This window comes from Cheilinus undulatus, linkage group 17, assembly GCF_018320785.1.
Source record: "Cheilinus undulatus linkage group 17, ASM1832078v1, whole genome shotgun sequence".
Lineage (NCBI taxonomy): Eukaryota > Metazoa > Chordata > Actinopteri > Labriformes > Labridae > Cheilinus > Cheilinus undulatus.
This window is the reverse complement of record NC_054881.1, coordinates 8,250,290-8,271,771: the sequence shown is the minus strand read 5'-3', so window position 1 is coordinate 8,271,771 and position 21,482 is coordinate 8,250,290. Positions and strand designations below refer to the sequence as shown.

The window sequence follows — 21,482 nt, the reverse complement described above, 5'->3', positions numbered from 1 at the left end:
GGAAGAATAGAGCACAACATTTACACACTAAAGAAAAACCATACAAACCAAAATATAAGGAAGTTTGATACTAAGAAAAGAGCTTATGTTAATTAAAAAAATACTGTATGGCTTTAGGACTGAGTCTGTTACTGCACAGCCACAGATAAGAAACATTCATGAAGGAGAGGGAGAGAGAGGAGAGAAAAAGAGAAGAGACTGTTAGGATGTCAGTCAGTCGCCGTGTTGCAGCTTTGATCGCACACCACGATCACATGCACACGAGCTTCTGCAGTACTGCAGAAAAGCGTGAGCAGACGTCCTTCATCTCTTTGTCAACAGTGCTGAGGAGCACTTTGTTCAGGAGCCAGAGCCCTCAGAGCTTCAATGTCACAGCAGCAATAGTGACGAGGCAGGCGAATTCTCACAAGAGCTGATAATGACGTGCAAAAAGAGCTTGACACTTTATGAGATGCTCCAGAAGAAGACGGTGCAGACACGGTTTACCTGAGGCTTTGTTGGATATGAACATTGTTCAAGTGTTGAAAATTTGTCGGCTGTTTGCTTGGTTTGATATTGTTTGTTCACATTCCACAGTCAGATCATTTACAGAATAAATGAGGTCAAACTAGGTAGCTAGTGTATCAAGTGGATGATGCTCTGAAATCAGGGTCCAGGCCCCAAAAGGAGGGCACCAAAGATCTCATAGGGGGCCAAGGCTTTGCCCGCACTGAGGATGTCAAAATAGATTTGAATATTGAAGAGAAATGACAACCTCAGGCAACATTTTTCCAAAAGAAAGCAATGTTATACCTTATCATTGTTGTTGAGAGAATCTGGTCCAACTCTCAACAATTAACCCTTCAAGCTATTTTTAACTATTGTGTCTCAGCTGGACTTCTTGTCTTTAAAACCTAGTAAAACATCAACCCTGTAGTGCACAGTCAACCATAAAGTAAAACGAAACAGAAATTCAAATTCCAAGTATTATTGTGTGACACAAGGTAAACAAAAATGACAAGACTTTATTTTACACAAACATGTTCTTCCATCACTTGGGGATGAAAAAGTGAAAAAAATAATGATTCTGTGACAAAAAGTCTTCACAATTTTCACAAAATTACAAAAAGGCCCTGCACCTTTTTGTCTTAGCTCTATTTGTTCCATTATTCATAGCAGTTCCTGTCTGCAGTGACACAGAGGGCCACATCACAGGCCCTCTCTCTCGACCGTCTCCATCATGATCTGCAGTTACTGCCGTGCAGTTTGACAAAGCGACAACAGAACAGCTTGCCATTGGTTGACAGCCCTTCAAAAATACAAAATAGTGTTTAGCATTAGCTGCTAGCAGCAGAAACAATCATTAATGGATTAAAAATGGATAAAAATACATTCAGTGTTGGATTTACTGAGCTGGATATAATCTTTGAAGACTTTGGAAAGTCACCCAAGATCCAGGCTTACTAGAAAAGCTTTTGTAAAGAATTCAAGGAAGAGGCTAAAATTTATGATTCAAAAGTTATTTAACTTTTTATAATCTTTGTCACTTCTTGTTGTGTATGATGACGCCATTCTCAGAGGGATGAGTATAAAGTATCTGAATTCTATGTTTTTTGTTATCAGTGTGCATAGTGACTGCCCTCTACAGGCTGAAACATAGCTACTGCAGCTGATTGTTTTTATTGGCTGATCTGGTACCAAGTGACATTCTTTTAGAATCAAGTTCCCCAGTTGATATTTAAGCTGTGTTTTTAGTGTGCTAACTAAGGTATTCTATAGGTGTTCTAGATTTTTGAAAGTCCAAGGTGGATGTACTCAAGCCTCAACTCAGGGTTTAGTTACCCCTTAAAGCATCAGAAGCAGCTAGGTTTGCCCTCAACACCGATTCTTTTTTCAAAAAGACTCAAGTTTAAGAAGATAACCCAGCAAGTTTCTGTTCCAAATTTCTGGCCAAAAATATGCTGTATTTGCTGTTAGAAGTTGCATTCATGTATGACAGGCTGGTTCATGAGAGCCTTCCTTATAGACCCAAGAGCCAGATTTTCATTAGGGAAGCATAACATTATCACTAAGATATTGTTACGGCAGAAATTTGCTTGAAAAGTTAAATATCATATTGGAAGATGTGAAAATTTCTGCTGATATTTAAAACCAATTTATTGACTGTACATAACAGTACGATAAATTGGCCTTAAATATCAGTAAAATGTACAACTGTATGGTCAGGTATAGGTGGTTTTCTTTAAGCCCAGGCTGAGCCCAAACAACTACTGGACTGTCTACTTCCCCAGCCTCTCTCTGCTGTGGAGTCACCTGTCTTTCTTTAAATAAAAAAGGTGTGCATATATTGGTATTGGCTAAAAAGCATTTGGAAATACTGGCAATAGTTTAACAAGAATTTGAATGTAAACGCATGATCAATATCTTTAAAACACAGAGCCTGAAAAACCATACTGCCCTCTGATCGTCTCTCAGTAGTTCCTGTTATGCTGGGAAGAATCAGTGCTTAACAGTGACACTCTCGGGGCCTGTGTGGGTGTTAATAGCTTTTGGGCAATTTCTCCTCTAATCTGATTCATTGGTTTAACAATTACAGCAGAAATATCAGCGCAGAGAAGACGACACCTTTCTCCTGCTTATTTGCTGAGTAATTAGCCACATGCTAATGTGATGATGGAGATGACAAACAAATGTGCTGAGACAAAATATTAACCATTTAGTCAAAATGCTGGGTCAGTGAGCTTATGCTTATAAACTAGGAGGATGGGAATTATGGGAAAATGAAAAGCTGATGATTTTGCTGGTATGGATGTTTAGAATAACAATGACCTTCAGGCAGAAGTGTTTAATATGAAGTGAAATAAATATGATGAATATGTCTCTAATAAAACTTTAGCCTCTTTAAACAATTTTTTAGGGTCTCTGGAATTAATGTACTGGATCTTTCAGGGCAACAGCGTCCAGTCAACAAGGTCAGTCAAAGGACTTGTGTTTGCACCGACAGAGGAAGATGAAAACTAGGGGTGATAAATATGCCTAATCTAATCCAAAAAAGTACTCTAGATATTCTTGAAGTTTGGCTTTGACTTTATGATGTCTTCTTCATGCTGATTCTTGTTATATGAAAGGGGGTGAACAGTAGTTAAAACATGAACCATGATGCAAGGTAAAAACTGATGACAAATTGTAGTGAAAGAATGCAGTTGTTCAATAAAATATGACTTTTCCTTATTGTCAAGAATATCAAAAGAATAGATCTCCAAACAGGTTTTTCAGGTAAAGTCATAACTCTATAATAAAATGCACAGCAAAAGTGACAGTTTTGATCAAAGTCATATAGAGTTAAATGTAACACTTTAAAAGCCTTAACACAGTGGATAACTTCACTCATGGTGCAAACACGTCACACATCAAAAACAACAACAATCAACCAGAAAAATGACCAAAGAACCCCAGCAGGGTTCACTGTACACCAGGCAACATCTAAACAAAAATAAACAACATGCCCAAGGGCCTGATGGGAAACTTACTCATGGTCATAACCCAAACAGAGCTTAAGTCCAGCTGGTGCACAGGGTAGAACTTTATATTGGCCGTAACTTCTGACTCTAAGTTGGGTGTAAGGTTACGCCCAGGCGTACGATCAGCTGGTGCACTTGGCCCCAGAAGTCACACCTAACCTTGCAAAGCAGATGAACTGGCAAGATCCCACGTCATCAGGCAAATCCATCCAGCAAAGCTCCAGTCAGAAATGACTGTGCCAGGTCTGGAATTGACTGGACTAGTCAGCCCTCGCTGGTGTAGTGATTAGCTTGGACGTAGCTTGAGTATAGCGGCAGTTTTATCAGAACTTGGACACATTTCTTTGTAAAACAAGATCAAAGAGCCACACAAAAAGTTTCTCCTGACAGGGACGACGTTTTTACACTTCTGCCGCTGGTTTCGGCATGATTTACGTCCACCAACAACCTCCATTAGTTATGAACTACAGCAGCATTTGTCTGTTGAGCTCTGGTTAAAATCAGGGCTGCACATGTCTGCAACCTAACATTTGTCCAATCACCTTCAGAGATTTTTTTTTTTTTTAATTCTGCCCTTCCCAAATGCTTTGTATGGAAGGTTTCTCCCTTGTGTGAATTGTATCCTATCTGGCATGTCAGGTTAAGAAACCCCCAGAATACAAGTATAATGGAGGAGAGGAGTAAGGTGGATGTCCTTTTCTTTCATCTGGAAATTTTCCAAATAAGTGGGAATAGAACAAACAAGGAAAGTTCCATCTTATGTTTATTTCTGGGTGGGATTATTACATTTGAAGCTGCAGATATGTATCACATTTGTGGATTATGACATTTGTGGGCTGTTATTACGTTTGCATGTGAATAAGACTTGATTTCACCCAGTTTTCAGCCAAATACCAATTCTGAAACCTGAGTTAGTGCTCACTGGGAAACCGAGTTTCTGTTAAAAACATGAAAACATCGTCACATGAGGTTCAATGACTGGCAGAAGAAGTTTCCCAATCTGCTTACAGTCCTGTTAAAGCTTCTTTGGTTACAGAAAAATCCTAATTCATCTCCTTAATCGTGAGGGAAACCCTTTTTTGACTGAAATCCTACTCCTCCTTGTTTACTGAAGGGCTTCATAGGTCTTGGATCAAGTATGTGTACACATGCCATGAATCGTTTATCGTGACGATGATAAAATCTGGTCCACAGGTGCTCGGTCAAAGAGGATCAGATTTAACAAGATCTATTTATACCCTCTCACTGTGGATTAGGCCAACACTGCTGCCCAATCAAGCCTCCTGTTGCTTCACCCTCTCGCTGTGTTTGTCCCATTATAACCCCATCAGAGAGTCGAGTGCCACTCAAAGACACATTACCGCCTCTGAATCACTTTCCACAGGTTACGGCGTCACATGGGCCATCTTCATCACGCCTGATGCTAAGCTGATTGGCCAGAACGGCTCAGTGAGAGGAGAGAAACCGTGTTTCTGTATGGTGAAGCTTTAAAGCAGGGATAAAGAAGCCCTGGGCGAAGATGATAGGGAGAAAGTAGGCCAGTGTTGTATGCTGTACTGCAGATGTGTGAGATCGCTGGAACGGATCCATATGAGATTTACTCGTCTCGCTTATATGCAAAACCCTCAACCTCATCAATCCTTTTGTTGCACTACACATGAAATCTCCACCAGTGCAGCTCCAAATCTGTTTTCAACGACTAAAAATATTCTGCAGAGGTGTTTATCAAAGTTACTGATACTTTGCATATCCTTTAGCCTCAAATCACGTTTTTATTTCATATTTAAGACTGACCTAGATTGCTAGAACTCTTTATAATTACAAAGCGGTCTCAATCTGTCAAAAACAATTTCTTGATTTCAAGGGTTTTTACTTATTTTGGGCACACAGAGAGGCAAAAATAGATGAAAAAACCTTTGATTTACTACTCTGTGAATCTAAAAATGTCTATGTCCTGACCCTTGTCAACAAAAAAGCCATGATGATTCTTTTTTACTCCCTTGTCAGAGCTGTCAGTTGAGCTGACAAAGCCACATGCCACATAAATTGCTGTTGCTGGCTGACAAATTCAAAGTCAGACTTATGACACACGGCTCTATTAATAGCATTTAAAAAGTTGCTGCTTGGGTGAAAAGCAAAGCAGCTCTTTTATTCCCACTATCCAACCGAGACACTGTTGTTTTCTACATCTGAGGAGGTACAGTGTTAATATAGTGCTACAGCAGCATGGATGAGACAAATCAACTGTTTGTTGGTTTGCCAGAAGCTTAAAATTTAAAAGTGAGTATTACAAACTGAAATTATTTGGAGATAAGTCAATACCTGAAGGAAATGTCTAAAAGCTTCAATCAAATATCCAGAAATACAAAGAGAAAACATGTACTGAATTTATGTTTTTTGATAGGGATGATGCAGTTTAACATAGTTACATCAGAGATTATGAGGCTGATATGTTGCACAAATTCATAGTGAGTGCTTATTTCCTCTTGTCCTGAGTTGAGCCTTTGAGTAAACAGTTCATAAAATGAATGGCATTTAACAGCATAAAATGGCACTGCAGTTTACAGAATGAGACAATAAAATACATATCCACATTAAAAAAAAAAACAAAACATAAATTCTTTAAACCAGATGCAAAGTTTGTTAATAGAATGTGGCTAATGTTAGCAGTGCTAGCAGCGTCAATGTTTGATCTCTTTTTGCAGGTTACATCTACATTTGTGCTCTTTTCATAACATAAAATCACAGTATGTTAAAATTCAGCCACCAGGGGGCTCTCAACCAAAATAACAGTATGACGACTCAAACAAGCGCTGCCCATCTCCACCTAGTTCCACAATTTACTTCCTGTTTTGAATTTTGGACTCTATTCTGTAAAAAATGGCAGATCATAAGGCATATTTACTAAACAGAAAACTCTTCTGTTTTCATCCGTAAATTTCATAATGAGGGAGAAATGCACTGATATAGGTGCTACTAACATGAATGGTCACTGTTTGATTTAGAAATTTCAGTGCAGAAATTTAACATATTTTGTCTTTAATGCTTTGATTTTATGCAGGTTTAACTAACACAGCCTCTAGACAACTTTATTTCCATTTTCTAGATCTAATTAGTGCCAAACCGTGCTGTTTCTAGAAGATGCTATCAACACTATTAGTAAAAGGTTGTTTACTCGGACAAAAGAGCACCATGGCAGCGTGGCAGTGGTCATTAAGAACAGCTACAGTGGCCACTAGTGGCAGGTGGCTGCATTACAGTCTAGAATGAGCATTTTGACTGAAATTGTGCCTGAACTGATAAAAAATGTCGATCGATAGTTAAACCGACATGTTATTCTGATGCTGACGATGTATAGATCCGACTCTAACCACTAAACCAGCTAACTGCAAAAATCCCTGATTGAGCTATGCATAATTAGGAGCATGGACTGAAAGCTGGAACAATGCTGTTTCTCAAGATGCTTAAGACCTGCCTTTCTAAAGTTACTCTGAGACAGCGCTTTCAGTGTGACATCTGCTGTGGATTGGACTCAAAAGCCCCCTTTGAATAGCCAAATGACTGACGCCATTCAGGCATTGTCCAGCTTTTTCTCGAACCAATGGTTTTTCATATTTAGAATATGCTGCACAGACAAAAAGTTACTGCCATGCCACTTTTTTTCCAGTTTGCTCTGCCAGAATCACTCCTAAGTGATGCAGTAAATGCAAAAAACATGCTGTAAAATGATCCAACAACAATATTTCTTTCCACACAATAAAACATCAGTAGTTCCAGTGTGTTCAGTATAATTTTCAGACTTTTAAGCCTTTTTCAGGGTCTTTCTTGGCAGTGGAAATCATGCATATCTTGAAAAAGACAGCCATGTTGTGACATGTGTCATCACTCACATACTTTTAGCATTAAAGTCTGAAAACAGCTGAAATCAGGAGCATAGAAAGGGATGTTGTTGTCACTCCAGCTGACTCTTCTTTTAACACAATGGAGGATAGCTGTTCATGTGTGAGGAAACTTCATTTTAACATTAATATCTGAACTAAAATTAATATTCTGAACAAAGTACACAAACATGGCTATGAACCATGGTATCAGGTCTTTTAATCTTTTATTTCCAGGCCATAAATACAAATCAGACATAGGTTTTCAGCTGAAATAACGTTTATGCTCTCATGTAAGATGTCCAAAACCTCCTGTTAAGCTCTTCTGCACTATAAATGGGTCAGGACAGGGATTAAAAATAAATATGAGTTATACTGGCTCAACCAAACATATACGAAAAACTGGGATCAAGTGGCTTAGCTGTAAACCAGTCTGCTCTCTGAAGCCCATAAACCAATCAAACGCTTGATGTTTGCTCATGTTAGCGAGGTTGTCGGAGAGTCAAACCAAAACACAGAAGATGATATGAAAGCAGAGCGTCTTCTCTACAGCTGAAACAAAAGCTGTGGATGGAGGTGGGAAGAAATTAACATCAGCATCATCAACAAGAAGAAAAGTCACAAACAGAACACATAATCAGCATTTCCACTTCCCCTAACAGTTCATTTATGGGGGTGGCATGGAGGAAAGCACACATCCTGTGTTGGTAACATGAAACTCCCTCAACGACAAACATTCAATTTGACTCACAAAGCAAACACAACACAATGGGAAAGGAGGGAACACCCTGCTTCTCATTCATGATGACCTAGTGTAAAAAACAGAAAAACATGCTGCAGAAATTCAATATGTCCTCTATGGCTTTGATATAGAGCTGTGCACAATGGACCAAAAATCATACCTCAATATTGACTAACCAAAGGACAAAAAAACAACACATGTTTGGATGCAGCAATTAAGAGTTAATTTTAAGCTTCAACATGATTCTGGTGAAAATCAAGATATATTCCTAGAGGAGGCCTAGAGGAAAAGGCTAGGTAATAATCAAACTGCAATATTTCCCCCAGTATTGGGATTGTAATTTGAAATGTGACTATTATTTGAGTTCAATTTATATTTTTCTCAACAAGATAGTAGATCTTTGGTAGTTTAAACTAAGGCTGAACAATTTTGAAAAAATAAATCTTTTTGCAATATTTTGACTCATTGCAAATTCTGTATAAAGTTTTGTATTGAAGGGAATGATGATTCTATGTCTTTCTAATCCTTAAGGAACATAAAAACAAGGAAAGCAGGATCTGTAGTGAACTATTCTCGAAAAAAAAAGACACTTAAATGTTTGCATGATGAGCAGAGCAGAACATCTCTGCATCAAAACATGCATCAACCTGGAATTTGAAACACATCTCTGGAATAGGACACATTGCTATTAAATCTAAACTTTGTTTAATTTCCCAGGCCCACTAGTTGCCCAGTATTGTATTTTTATGATCAGAAATTGCAGCAAACTGTTTAATTTTGTAAAAAAAAAAAAACATTTTCATATACTGAAGTTCTCAAAATTTACAATCCTCTCAAATAGCATGTGTTTAAAATGATAAACTCTGAATTATCTAAATAATCTTTACTATCAGAAGTAGGGATGCACAGATGCTGATACCAGTATCGGGTATCGGTGCTAAAACCAAGCCTAAGAACTCGTACTCATAAAACAGAGCAGATACTGTACTCAGTATGTGAGTATGTAGTCATAAGTGGAGCCATGACTGCAGTTTAGTGATATTTAACATAAATGAGGCTGACAAAAGCAGAGCAGACAACAAACCCTGCACTAATAAACTGTCAAGAGGGATAAAGAGCATCTATGAAAACAAAACATTTAAAATCATTTTAAGAGCATTTATGTGTTACCAAATACTCATATTTGTACTCGGTATCAGTGAGTTCTCAAATGCAAGTACTCGTACTTGGTCTGGAAAAATCTGGTATCAGTGTATCCCTAATCACATGTACAATAAGATCATGGTCTTCAGTCACATCATCATCTACAAGAGACAAACCACATCGTCTTAATTGCACAAAAATGTTGGCAACATTTGGAAAGTGGTTGGAATGGGCAATGAGCTACAATGTAGCCAAACACATGAATGCATTGGCTACAATGTAGCGCATTGCCAGTCCCACCAACTTTTCCAAATGTTGCCAACATTTTTGTTCAATGTAGACAACAATATTCTCTCAAAAAACAAAATAAAATAGATGCAATTTTGAATGTTCTGGAATTCTGCCTGCATATATATATAAGAGGGAAACAATTAAATAACTAATACTGAGTGTCTGAGACTTCTATTTTTGTTGCCCTGGTATCACAAAATCTCCAGTGCTGTTTGATTTTTTTTTTTTTTTACTAAAAAATAAGGGTTGTAAAACAATAAAAAAAAAATTCAGTTACGATTTATCTTAAAATTATCATAGTTAGGCTTATTCTCATTTAAGTTGCATTTTAAAATCTCAGTGTTTTGCATTTTAAACTGTTTTTGTTTCATTTTGTATTGTTTTACTGTCTTAATCTAAGGGCAATTGACTTCCTGCTTGGATACAGAGCTGCTTAAAGGACTTAAAGTCCAAAACAATGACACTTTGATTGCATGATTCAGTGTTACCTGCTTATTTTTCACTAAAGAAATTCACAGCTTTTATTCAGAATAACTGTTTTTACTAAACTATATGACTATACTGAAGAAAAAATGATATTGCAATGTAATTTAGACCAATACTGTTCAACCCTAATCCCTTCTCTCTCGAGACACAATAAAAGATCAAATGTAGACAATGTATCTGTTAATTCAGCTTTTTGCATATAAAATATAAGGTAAAGATTTTCCGGTATGTTTGGTGCAATTTTCTGAGTCGTCAGCTGATTTCAGCGATGGTTTCGATAGTAGGAACGATACAAATTCTGGAAAAGATATCCATGATGTAACATTTCCATCGTGTCTCTCACTTTATTATTATAGTCTGATAATACATGAAAGAACGAGTGTAATGTCACTGCTTGACTAAGTCCCTGCTTTTATTTTGAAAGAAAATAAGGAACTTTGATAAGAGCGGAGATAAATAGACAATCTAACTGCAGAAAAAAGAACTTGGTATGAATTTAAAAGGAGACAGGTGGCTGATAATAGGTAAGTGTGTGATAACACAAGGTGCAGATGATGTTTGACTTGTCCACTGAGCTTTTTGTGAGTTTTTTAAAGTGGAAGGAGACATTGAGGAGCAGTGGTGGACTTATTTTATATCACTGTGGCTGCAGGGAGACGCTGCTTAATCAAAGTGGGCTTAAAGGGACAATAAAGACAACAAAGCATGCGCTTAATGAAATTTTTAAAAATCACTGCATCAGTTACAGACTTTATAGTGTTGTGCATTAATGCTGACAGCCCTACAATAATAGAAATGCTCTTATATTAAAGAAGCTAAATGAAATGATAGTTCTCCATTCAGCCTAAACATTTAAATCTAACAAGCATATCTAATTTTAAGTGGTTCCTGCAGTAAACAATGTTTTTACCGAGCATTAGGCCAGACATCTTTTTGTTTTTCCAAATCAAGTCAACTATCTTCACAACAGCATCGTCTTACCCTACATCTCTTGAAAACAAACCTTTATCTTACTCTATTGCCCAGCCTTGTTTTGATCTGAATGCTTCATCTTCTATCAGACTAATTTCCTTATCTGATGCAACTTTAGTCCATCCAATAACAAACAGTCCTGCTGAAAATAAGGCGAGTTGTTTGTACCTTTTGGAGCGGCGCAGACGAGCTCCGCTGAAGAAGTGTGGCATGTTAAAGTTGGACAGAACCGTCCACAGACTGGAGTCTGACATCGTGTCCAAGTCATGCCAGAGGGGCAGATGTAGCGGGGGCTTCTGCAGAGCTGCTGAGGGGAAGCGAGGGCTCTCAGGGTTCAGGAGGACGCGACCCGCAGAGCCGTCCTGACTGACACTCCTGCAACAACAGCGCTGCTTGACTCCAAACTTCCTCTGCACAGACACATCTGCAGCCAGCTGCGGCATAAACACACCGCCAGAGAGGACACGCTGTCCTCCTCTGTCCTCAGATAAAAGAGTAATCCAGGGAGGTCCTGACAGAGAGTCCGGTCCGGCTCAGGTGTTGACAGAGTCCGCTGTGGCAGGGATGTGACACCTAACACCAGCTGACTTTGTCTTTCAGCGGCTCACTGCGACTGACTTCTCTATCCCAAACGCTCAACATGCTTCATATCATGTAACAGGCAGATACCACTTCACATCCTGAGCAGGGGGGGGGTTAGCACACAGAGGGGTGCTGCATCATCAGCAGATGCTGCTGTGCACCAACTGGCACCCCTCCAAAGTTTGGTGGGTCAGTGTGTATTAAGCAGGATCTATTTGAAATGGAAATGCTGAGCTGTTTGCATGGACATCGTCTTCTGCTAGAGAAATGTTTCCCTCAGGCGCCACAAAGACCATCCTTCCTGTTTCAGTCATTCAACTTTCTCTCCTTCAGTCTACACTCAACTTTACTCAGTGACCTCTAGAGGCTACGGAGGCCCTGAAGGTCAACTGGAAAACATTTCATGAGAAACAAAAACATTTCAATTATGTTTTGTTAATTTTTTAGGTATCTTGTGGCATTAATGTGGGTGTTTGAATATTTTTAATAAGGAAAATAGGACCCTGACATGGCAACCTCAATTATTATTATTTTTTGCCTTTTTCTACAAACAAAAATGATCTGGTATCATAACCAAGGGTGAATCTGTAAGTCATCAAATCCTTATCAGCAGGCAAAAAAGCCTTACTGTCCGAGTATAGAGGAAACAACAGAACAGGAACTAAACAATCCAAAATTATTTTGTGTGTGTTAAAAACTGCTTTTATCTTAAACTGAATATTTCTGTGCTCAGAAATGTTTTTGAGTTTTTAAAATGGTTTTGCATTTTACAAAAATGTTTAGTGTATTATTATTACATTATTGCTTCATTAAATGCTTTTGCATTTTATGGAATTGTTTGCTAAAGATGAAATGCTTTTGCATTCAGCAATTTATTCATTATGTTATTATTGTCATGAAATGTTTGTATGCTACACAAAATATTTTATGTTCCACCAAATCCTTCTGTTTCGCAAAATGTTTTCATGTTTCCAGGATTTTTTTTTTTTTTTTTTTGGCATTTTATGATTTTTTCTTACAGTTCACAAAATAGTTCAATATTTTAAGATATATTTTTGTGGTCAATGAAATGTTTTTGTCTTTTTTATGAAATGGTTAAAGATAATTACAAAATGTTCATGTTTTTCTCGAAATATGTGATACTTCTAGACTTTCTTGCATTTAATGGAATGGTCTGACATTACATATATGACTTCTGCATTTAAAAAAAAAACATTAAAATGCATAAAATGTTTGTTGTTTTTTTCAAATATTTTGAATTTAATGAATGTTAATGTGTTTCACCAAATATTAGAGATGCACTGATACCGCTTGTTTCAGAACAAGCCCGTGCATTTCAGTACTCAGTGATAAAAGAAACAGTACGAATCCTCAGTACCTTTACCATTGGCTGAATTATTTTAAAAATGTTGGATTTCATCAGATGTTACCCATCCCTCATCTTGACAGTTTAGCTGGACATAGTTTTCAATTTTTATTTAATGAAAAAATGTATTTCAATTATTATTATTATTATTTTTTTGCATTTTATGAAAAAAAAATGCATTAAAATGCTTTTAATGCCTTAAGGAATGCTTTGTGGTTCAAGAATTTTTTTTTTTTTTTTTTTTTTTTGTATGTTTTGTGAGTGGTTTTGGGTTTCATTAAATGTTTAGATATTTCACAAAAATATTTGGAATTTTAAGTTTTTTTGCATTTAATGGAAAGTTTTTGCATTGTATATACAATTGTTTTGCATTAAATACAGGGATTTTAATCATTTTTAATTTCTTTTTGCCCTTCATAAAATGTGTGGTGTTTCAGTAAAATATTGAGTTTTATAAAAATGTATCTAGTTGCACTAAATATCAAAGATGCACCAGTACCACTTGTTGTTGGACCAAGTACTTGCATTTGAGTACTCACTGATACCTAGACCCAATATGAATACTTAGTACCTTTACAATTCTTTAAATTATTTTGAAAATGTTGCTTACCCCTCTTCTTGAATGTAGCAGTGAGTAGTTTGCAGTGTGCTTTACTTTTACCACCATAGTCTCTGCTAAAACAGTGATTCTCAACCCTTTGTTTTTCCTCACAGACCCGTCTTCATGCAACAAAGTAAAGCAGAGCCCCTCAAAGACTTACACAAACAAAAACTACACCAGTGAGTATCAGCTATGTTTTTTAAGTACAAGTGCAAGTACTTAGGCTCAGTATCAGCACTGATACCTGACACTGGTTTTGATGCATCACCATCAAATATTTTTGTTTGATAAAAAGTTTTGCAGTTGACCTTCACGACCGTGTGAAAAACAAAACAGCAAAAAAATCAAATCCAAAACTCTGCATCTCTGCAGTGATACTGTCAATTTACAGATATTTTGTTTTGAATGTATTGGAGAAACCTTGTAGAAGAAGGAAAGCAAGGCTGACAGAGCTGAAGTCACACATGCACATCCATGCAGAACACATAAAAGTGGAGTTTCATCAGTCCAGTGATGAATTTGACTCTCCAGTCCTGCATGTACGTGTGAGAGTTCAGGGTCAGACGATCACAGACGCCTGCAGGGACTCAAGTATGCAGAGAAATTCTCTTAAATGGCTGTCAGAGCCAGGAAGGCCATCATGTTCAGGATCATATGAATAAGTCTGAGTCTATGATGAAGAATCTAACCTTAAGATGGAGCTACTGGAGAATGAAACCAATAACTGGGATCTATTTAGACAGTTTAAACTGTGTAAACAGAGCTGTGGCTGTAACAGCTCTGTGAACTGTGCTCGTGTTCTCCAAGTGTGAGGTTGCTGCAATCACATGATTGATGGAGCGAGGCTTACATGTTACTTTCACAACCGTCTTCAAATCATTAATCTCTTCTTATTAAGCTTCAGACACACCCTGGACCTCAACAGAACAAGCACAAACAACAACAAAGTCACATGACGAAGATTCTGCTCACAAATATCACCATTTCTCACTTCTCTTTATATTGATAATTACATGCATCACTTTTCTATAATTCCTCAAGAGAGCATGTGTGAAAAGGACTAAACAGAAATCTTGGCAGCCTGGCAGCAGCTCTGTTGTCTGACTTTGTTTTTTTCTAGCTCTAAGAATAAAAGAGGAGAGGAAAATGGCTTAAAGAGACTGTCAAAGCCTCGGTGAGGAAGGAAGTGCTCAGTAAGACCCGAGGACCTTCAGGACTCTGCAGATTCATCCATCACGTACGCAGAGGAGGGACTGGAGGGGAAAGGAAAGCTCAGCAGAGAGAGACAGAGAGCCAAATGGACAAAAGAGGAGCATGACTGTTGTAAAGAGTTATCAGGAACCATTCCTGTCATTATCAAGTCTGTGTGTGTGTGTGTGTGTGTATCCCCTTGCTGAGCCTCAGTGTGTCTCTGCAGAGAGGCCAGTGTGACAGCCTTCACTCTAATTATGGCTCTGCTCTGTTTCTGCGCTCCACATTAGAAATGATGGTTCACAAGGTTCAAAGTCAAACCTGCACAGAGCAGCATGAAGAGGAAACACTGACATCATGGAGAAAACATCTAGGTTACTGTCGGCACAGTGGCGTATGATGAGATTCTGGAGGGTCATCGAATGAAGGGCATCATTTCTGCTTCAGATGAGCTGACACTAGGGATACCCTGGTCAGTTTTTTGGTTTTCTAGTCTTACTGATAACCACTTACCTATGACGGTACAGTCCTAATGAACACAACCAAGCTGCAAAGCAAGTGAGCATCATGCTCGTCACTCCTCTTCTGCTTATATCCTTTTATAATTGAGGAGTGTCTTCACTTTAAATTCACTCCATAAGGTTAATTCATTAAGAAATAAACCAATGTTTATGTTTCATTGATGAATTTTACATATGAGAGGAGAAAAAGTGTTTTGCAGCTTTGCATGCTGCAAAGATGCCTTACCAGAAGCTTGCATCGTGAAGCTGGAAGTTGTCACCACTTTATACACATTATAAAGAGTGGTCTTTGTTGAAAAGATTCAGTTATTTCAAAAAGAAATGATGCCAATGGGCCAAGTATGATGCTCCATCGCTGCATGGCTTGAACAACTTCTGTCGGCCATATTGTAAGTAAGCTTGAATGATACAGATGCAAACAGGATTATATTTCGTATGTTGATTAGGACTGTCAGCATCAATGCACTTATTGACATTAATAAAGGTCCAAAATTAGAGCATTAATCACATGCTTTAATGTCCCTTTCTGCACACTTTAATTAAGCCACTGCAGAGGCTCCCTGCAGCTACAATGGTGCAAATGAGCCCACTACTCGTCCTTAATGTCTCCTTGACTTTGAAAAACTCAGACAGCTCAAGTGACAAGTCAAACGTCATCTGCACCTTGTGTTTTCAAGTGCATGTCATAACCTCAGATTTACCAGAAGTTTCCTGTTCTTTGAAAATAAAAGCAGATCTGTATCCAAACAGGAAGTTCATTAAACTTACAAAATATGAAAATCCAAAATGAACAAAAAAGGTTTTAAATGCAAAATTGTGGAATTTCAAAATGGTGAGATTAATTGTGACTAGGGCTGCCAAGATTAGTCAAGTAAAACACAATTACTAAGGTCCATATTAGTGCAGTAGTATTCTTTAACCATGATTAATAGTGAGCTTTATTGTCTATTTCAACACACCATTAGGGAGCAGTTATGTAAAATAAGTCCACCACTGCTCCTCTATGTCTCATTTCACTTTAAAAACTTACAGACAGCTCAGTATTCAAGTCAAAAGTCATCCACGCCTTTTTAATGATCTCTTATTTCCTTTTCAGTCCATAGCAAGTTCTTGTTTCCATGGTTGAGTTTAAGTTTAAATCTCTGATGTAGGTCTGTACCCAAACAGGAAGTCAGTTAGTTTAAGATCGTAGAAAAATCCAAAATGACACAAAACTTTAAAATGCAAACAGTGGAATTTTAACCCTTTGAAGCCTATTGTGTCATATTTGAGACACTTTTATGAGACCTCTATTTAATCAACATGATCGATAAAGACTTAAAAACTTCTGAATACAATCTGATAAATGATAAAAATGCCCTCCAGTGGATTATTAGTTGTCAAGAACGTGTAGTGTATCAAATGTTATACAAAAAAAAACAAAACAAAAAAAAAAAAAACATGTCAATTTCATGGCAATTGTCGTTTTTTGGATTTTGGTAGAAGGTTAAATAAACTTTTTTTAATTAAAAAAAATCGGGAAAAAAAAGGGTAAGATAATTGCAATTAAAAAGTCTGAGATTTATCACCATTAAAATAGTATTCATTTGACAGGACTAATTGCAACTAAAAATGTTTTCAACTTTTAGACAGCTTAAGTTTTGATACATCACCTGGATTAGCTGTTAGACAGTCTACTTAGCTTTGTACTGTACTTCACCCTCCTGCAGATGGCAGTCTAACCCTTTAAAGGACTAAAACAATGTGATGAAAAAGCTTCATACTGTATGTTATATCAAGACTATGAAACAGTTAAAAGCTAGTGTAAGTGAGCTAAAAGGGTCTAATCTGCTCGTTTAAGATAAGACTCTAACACTGATTTCAACACCAGATTAATAATCCTTCAATTAAAGGGAATCAAACTTTTAGGGGGTTTAACACAGCTAGTTAAATTGGGTGACAGAGCTGCAGCGGCAGCAGCAGAAACGCAATTAGCTTTTAAAATTACATGATACCTCACACATGGTGCCTCTGTCCATGCTGCAGACACCTGAGTATAAACTACAGGTGATCGAACCTTCTCCAGGCATTGTTCCTGATACTCTGATCATGTATTTTTAATACATATCGGACAATTATGATCGGCTATGGATGAATCGAGGCATCCCTAGAAAATACTGAGATGGCCATGTTCCTAGATATTACTGGTAAAAATCTAACAAATCCACTTGGATGCTACAGCCAAAAAAAAAACAAAAAGTGGCACCAATTTCTGGATAATTGCTGGATCTGAATGACTAAAAATTGCAGGCTTAAAATGGTCTAAATGGCCGAAATACACCTGCAACAGTTTGGTATCAAAACATTGGCAGTCTACCCTGGGAAATTTATCAGTTTATCTACTTTAGAATCAAAACATCGCCAGCCACTGCATGCTGATCAGCATAATAACATGAAACTATGGAAAGAATATTAATCATTTCTTCATATTAACACTGATTATAGAGTTCCCTCAAAGGCCAAACATGTTTCTAAAACTTTAGCCAGTAAATTAAAATTGTTACAGCGTCTCTGGGTAAACCTATAAAATGGAAGACTGTATATCACTGACAGCAGATGCATTACAACAGAGATGGTGTAAAACAAACACCAGCAGGAATGACAGGAGCTGTAGTGAGCTTAAGATGAGCAAATTCAGCTGGTCTTAGAAATACAGGTACTATAGAGGGATAAGAATGATGGCTTTACCACAGCTGCACAAGAAAGAAACATCCTCATCTGCTGGACAGAGCTGATAAGACTGCTGCAAAGCTGTTTTAAATTCATGTACTGCATGATACTAATGCATGCAGATCAATACTTAAAGAAGTTAACTCCTTGCTTTTTATTTAAATCAGTCGAATCCAACAGAGCATGGCTGGAGAAGTATGGAGTGGTGGCACAACGCTGTAGGGTCAAACAGAGTAAAAGTTGATCTTTGCTGAATTTTTCCTACAACACAAACAGACAAGCATGTAAGCCCTCATTCCTGGTAGATATTTCCACTTGTCATGTTTGTCTCACAAATAAACCAGAACTACGACCTGGTTGTTAAATATGCCTCTGCAAAGACTGAATTTAGAATTACAGGGATGAGTCAAAAGAAAGGGCTTTCAGTGGTAGAAACACTGAAAGCAAAGAGGCCTAATGACCTTTATCTTTACCTTCTAAAAAATAATCAGTTTATCCACCAACCAAAACGAACATTTGTGCAAAGTTTAAACTAAATCTCTGCAAGCATTCTCTAGAAACTGCATGAGATGTACATACGCCTCATGACTTTGACTTTTGAACTATGACCTCCAAAATCTGACAAGTTTATCCTCAAGTTAGGATAAACATTTGTGGAAGTTTTGATGATAATCTGTCAAAGACTTCCTGAGATATCAGTAACAAAACAGGACCCAGACGGGTGGAAAACATAAAGACTCCAGTGCAGAGGCGAATAACGAATAACAGAACTTCTACTTTCACTTCTACATCTGACAAGCCCTCAACCACATAGATCTGTTCCTCTAACTTAACTTCCTGGAGCATTATCAGATCTTAAAACAATACGCCCAAAGCCTCAGCCTTTCTTTGAACACAGTACTGGGTTTTTGCCTGATATAATCAAGCACCAAGCCATGCAGTTTCCATTTGCAAACATTTGAGACACAAAATGGGTCGTTCTGAAGAAGCTCAGTGACTTCAAGCGTGGTGCTATAATGGATGCCAGCTTTGCAATAAAACTGTTTGGGAAATGCCAACCCTGCTGGATTTGGACAGTCCCCTGTAAGTGATGTTATCACGAAATGGAAACGTTTAGCAACAATAGCAACTCAGCCACGAAGTGGGTTAACCCTAACCCCCCCATAACTGAAGAGTTCTGAACTTCCACTGGGATTAATGTAAACACAGAGACAGCTTCATGGAATGGTTTCCATGGCTGAGCAGCTGCATGCAAGCCTCACATCACCAACTCCAATGCCAAGCATCAGTTGGAGTGGTATAAAGCACACTGACACTGGACTGTGGGGCAGTGGAAACGTGTCCTGTGGAGTGACCAATCATGCTTCTCTGTTTGGGCAGGTCTAGGTTTGGCAGGTGCCGGGAGAATGTTACCTGCATTGCATCATAAATCATGAAGTTTGGTGATGGAGGGGTCATGGTATGGGGCTGTTTTTCACCCCTTTGTCTCCAGTGAAGGCCAATCTTAATGCTTCAGCATACAAAGACATTTTGTGCAATGCTATACTTCCAACTTTGTGGCAACAGCTTTGGGAAGGCCTTTTCTATTCCAACATGATTGTGCCCCAGTGCACAAAGGAAGCACCATAAAGACATGGTTTGATGAGTCTGGTGTGATGAGCACCTTTGGGATGAACTGGAACAGAAATTGCAAGCCAGGCCTTCTTGTCCAACATCAGTGCCTGTTGTCATAAAATCTCTACAGAGTGAATTGGCTTAATTCCCAACACAACACCCCAAAATCTTGTGGAAAGCCTTCCAAGAAGAGTGGAGGCTGCTATAGCCACAAAAGGAGGCCAACTCCATTCTAGAGTACATGCATTTGAATGCTGGTGTCTTTGCTGACAGTCACTGATATGCTGAATAGTGCAATGAGCTGCTGTCTTGGATGAAGCAGATACTATATAAAACTTTTAACACGAAGTCCTTTTGAAGTTCAGGTAATCATTCTTCAAAGTCTGACTTAGTTGATCTAAGACCACGACACAAAGCTGGAGACCATAAACAAACCCAGTGTGTTGCTCTAAGATGCAATAAAACCTGAAATTGTCAATAAATGAAAAGGAGTCAGTAAAAACCCTTGCCACAGTCTTGTTATGGAGCTGACTCACATGAATGCGAGCTCCACTTGACTCTGTATGAAAGCTGAGCGGAACAAGAGGAGATCAGAGGTGATGTGTGTGGGTGTTTCATGCTTTTCATTGATACAGAAAAAAAAGTCGTTTAAATTGAGGGGTTTTGAATGAGTGGCAGGAATTTCAAGTTTCATTTCAGCATTTCAACATGTACCTCAACACCAAAATCATAGACTTAAAGAGTGATTTTTAACAATAGGAACATGAAAGTATGGAGCTGTAAGCTTTTAGATTAAACTGTATTTTTCCTGTCAGCTAAAGGATTCAAAGATTAAGTCCTGTGAGGATTTACTTTAACTGCCTCAGACAAGTACTTTCTTTAAACTTTTGAATGAAACTGGAACTTCAAGGTTAGATAACAAGGAACAAATACACCAGATAAAAACACGTGTAAAGAGAAAGGAAGATATGACAGGTAAGGACTTTACTAGAGGGGAACAGAAAGATTTCATGTGAAGGGTCTGGATAAAAACATGGCTAAGTGAAATATATATATATATATATATATATAGAGAGAGAGAGAGAGAGAGAGAGAGAGAGAGAGAGAGAGAGCGAGAGAGCTTATCAAATTTATTAGACCACCCTAAGCCTAACCAAAGTAAGGTTTATGCCACAGCTGCCCTAAATTAACAGCATTCGTAATTACCAAAATCATTTTTTATGTTTCTGCAATGGTTAATACACCAATATGTAGAAGCTCTTTAACCCAAATTATATTTTTAATGCTAAAATAGAATTATTATTGCTATCCATGAATTTTCAAATGTACTGATTTACCAAAAAAATGAAAAAATAGTAAAGCACATTGATATTTTTTGATTAATATGTCAAATCCTAGTTATTTACTGGCATTCCTGAACAGAAAAATTAGTTTTAGTGGTTGAATGTTATGCTTGATTAATTTCTGAATTCTCAGAAAAGCCCAGTGAGCTGGCTCAAATTTGGGTCAATTCAGTTTGAAATCCCTCATTCCTGTTCAAAATGGTAAAACGTGGGGAGCTCACTGAAAATGAAAGAGTCTGCATTAAAGCACTTCATGATGCTGGATGGTCTTTGAGACAAATATGACAGGTGGTCTAATAAATTTGTTAAGCACTGTACATATATATATATATATATATATATATATATATATATATACACTCAGGAGCATATTTGATTTGTTCAGAAAAGGTGTGGAAACCATTGTGGCACTGGCTCAGCTGGCATGGTGAGGCCTGTATTTACAGAGGCTAAAGTCCTTGTTGCTTTGGCCACTGCTTCAATTCCAGATCAGCAAACATTTAGTACAACCCAACTCTCTCTCCTAATATTTACTGCCTCTTT

General features: G+C 37.8%; 1 protein-coding gene across 11 annotated transcripts in view; it reads right to left on the bottom strand.

The window, feature by feature from the left end:
• Positions 1–21,482, bottom strand: part of mast4 (microtubule associated serine/threonine kinase family member 4) — a 198,229-nt gene that overhangs the window by 50,982 nt on the left and 125,765 nt on the right. The window contains exon 1 of one of the 11 annotated variants that reach the window (XM_041811266.1): positions 11,181–11,606. The exons of the other annotated variants lie outside the window; for them this stretch is intronic. Within the exon in view, the coding sequence (XP_041667200.1) occupies positions 11,181–11,455 (275 nt within the window). The 5' untranslated portion in view covers positions 11,456–11,606. Of the gene's footprint in view, positions 1–11,180; positions 11,607–21,482 lie in introns of those variants that run through there. 11 annotated transcript variants of the gene reach the window in all.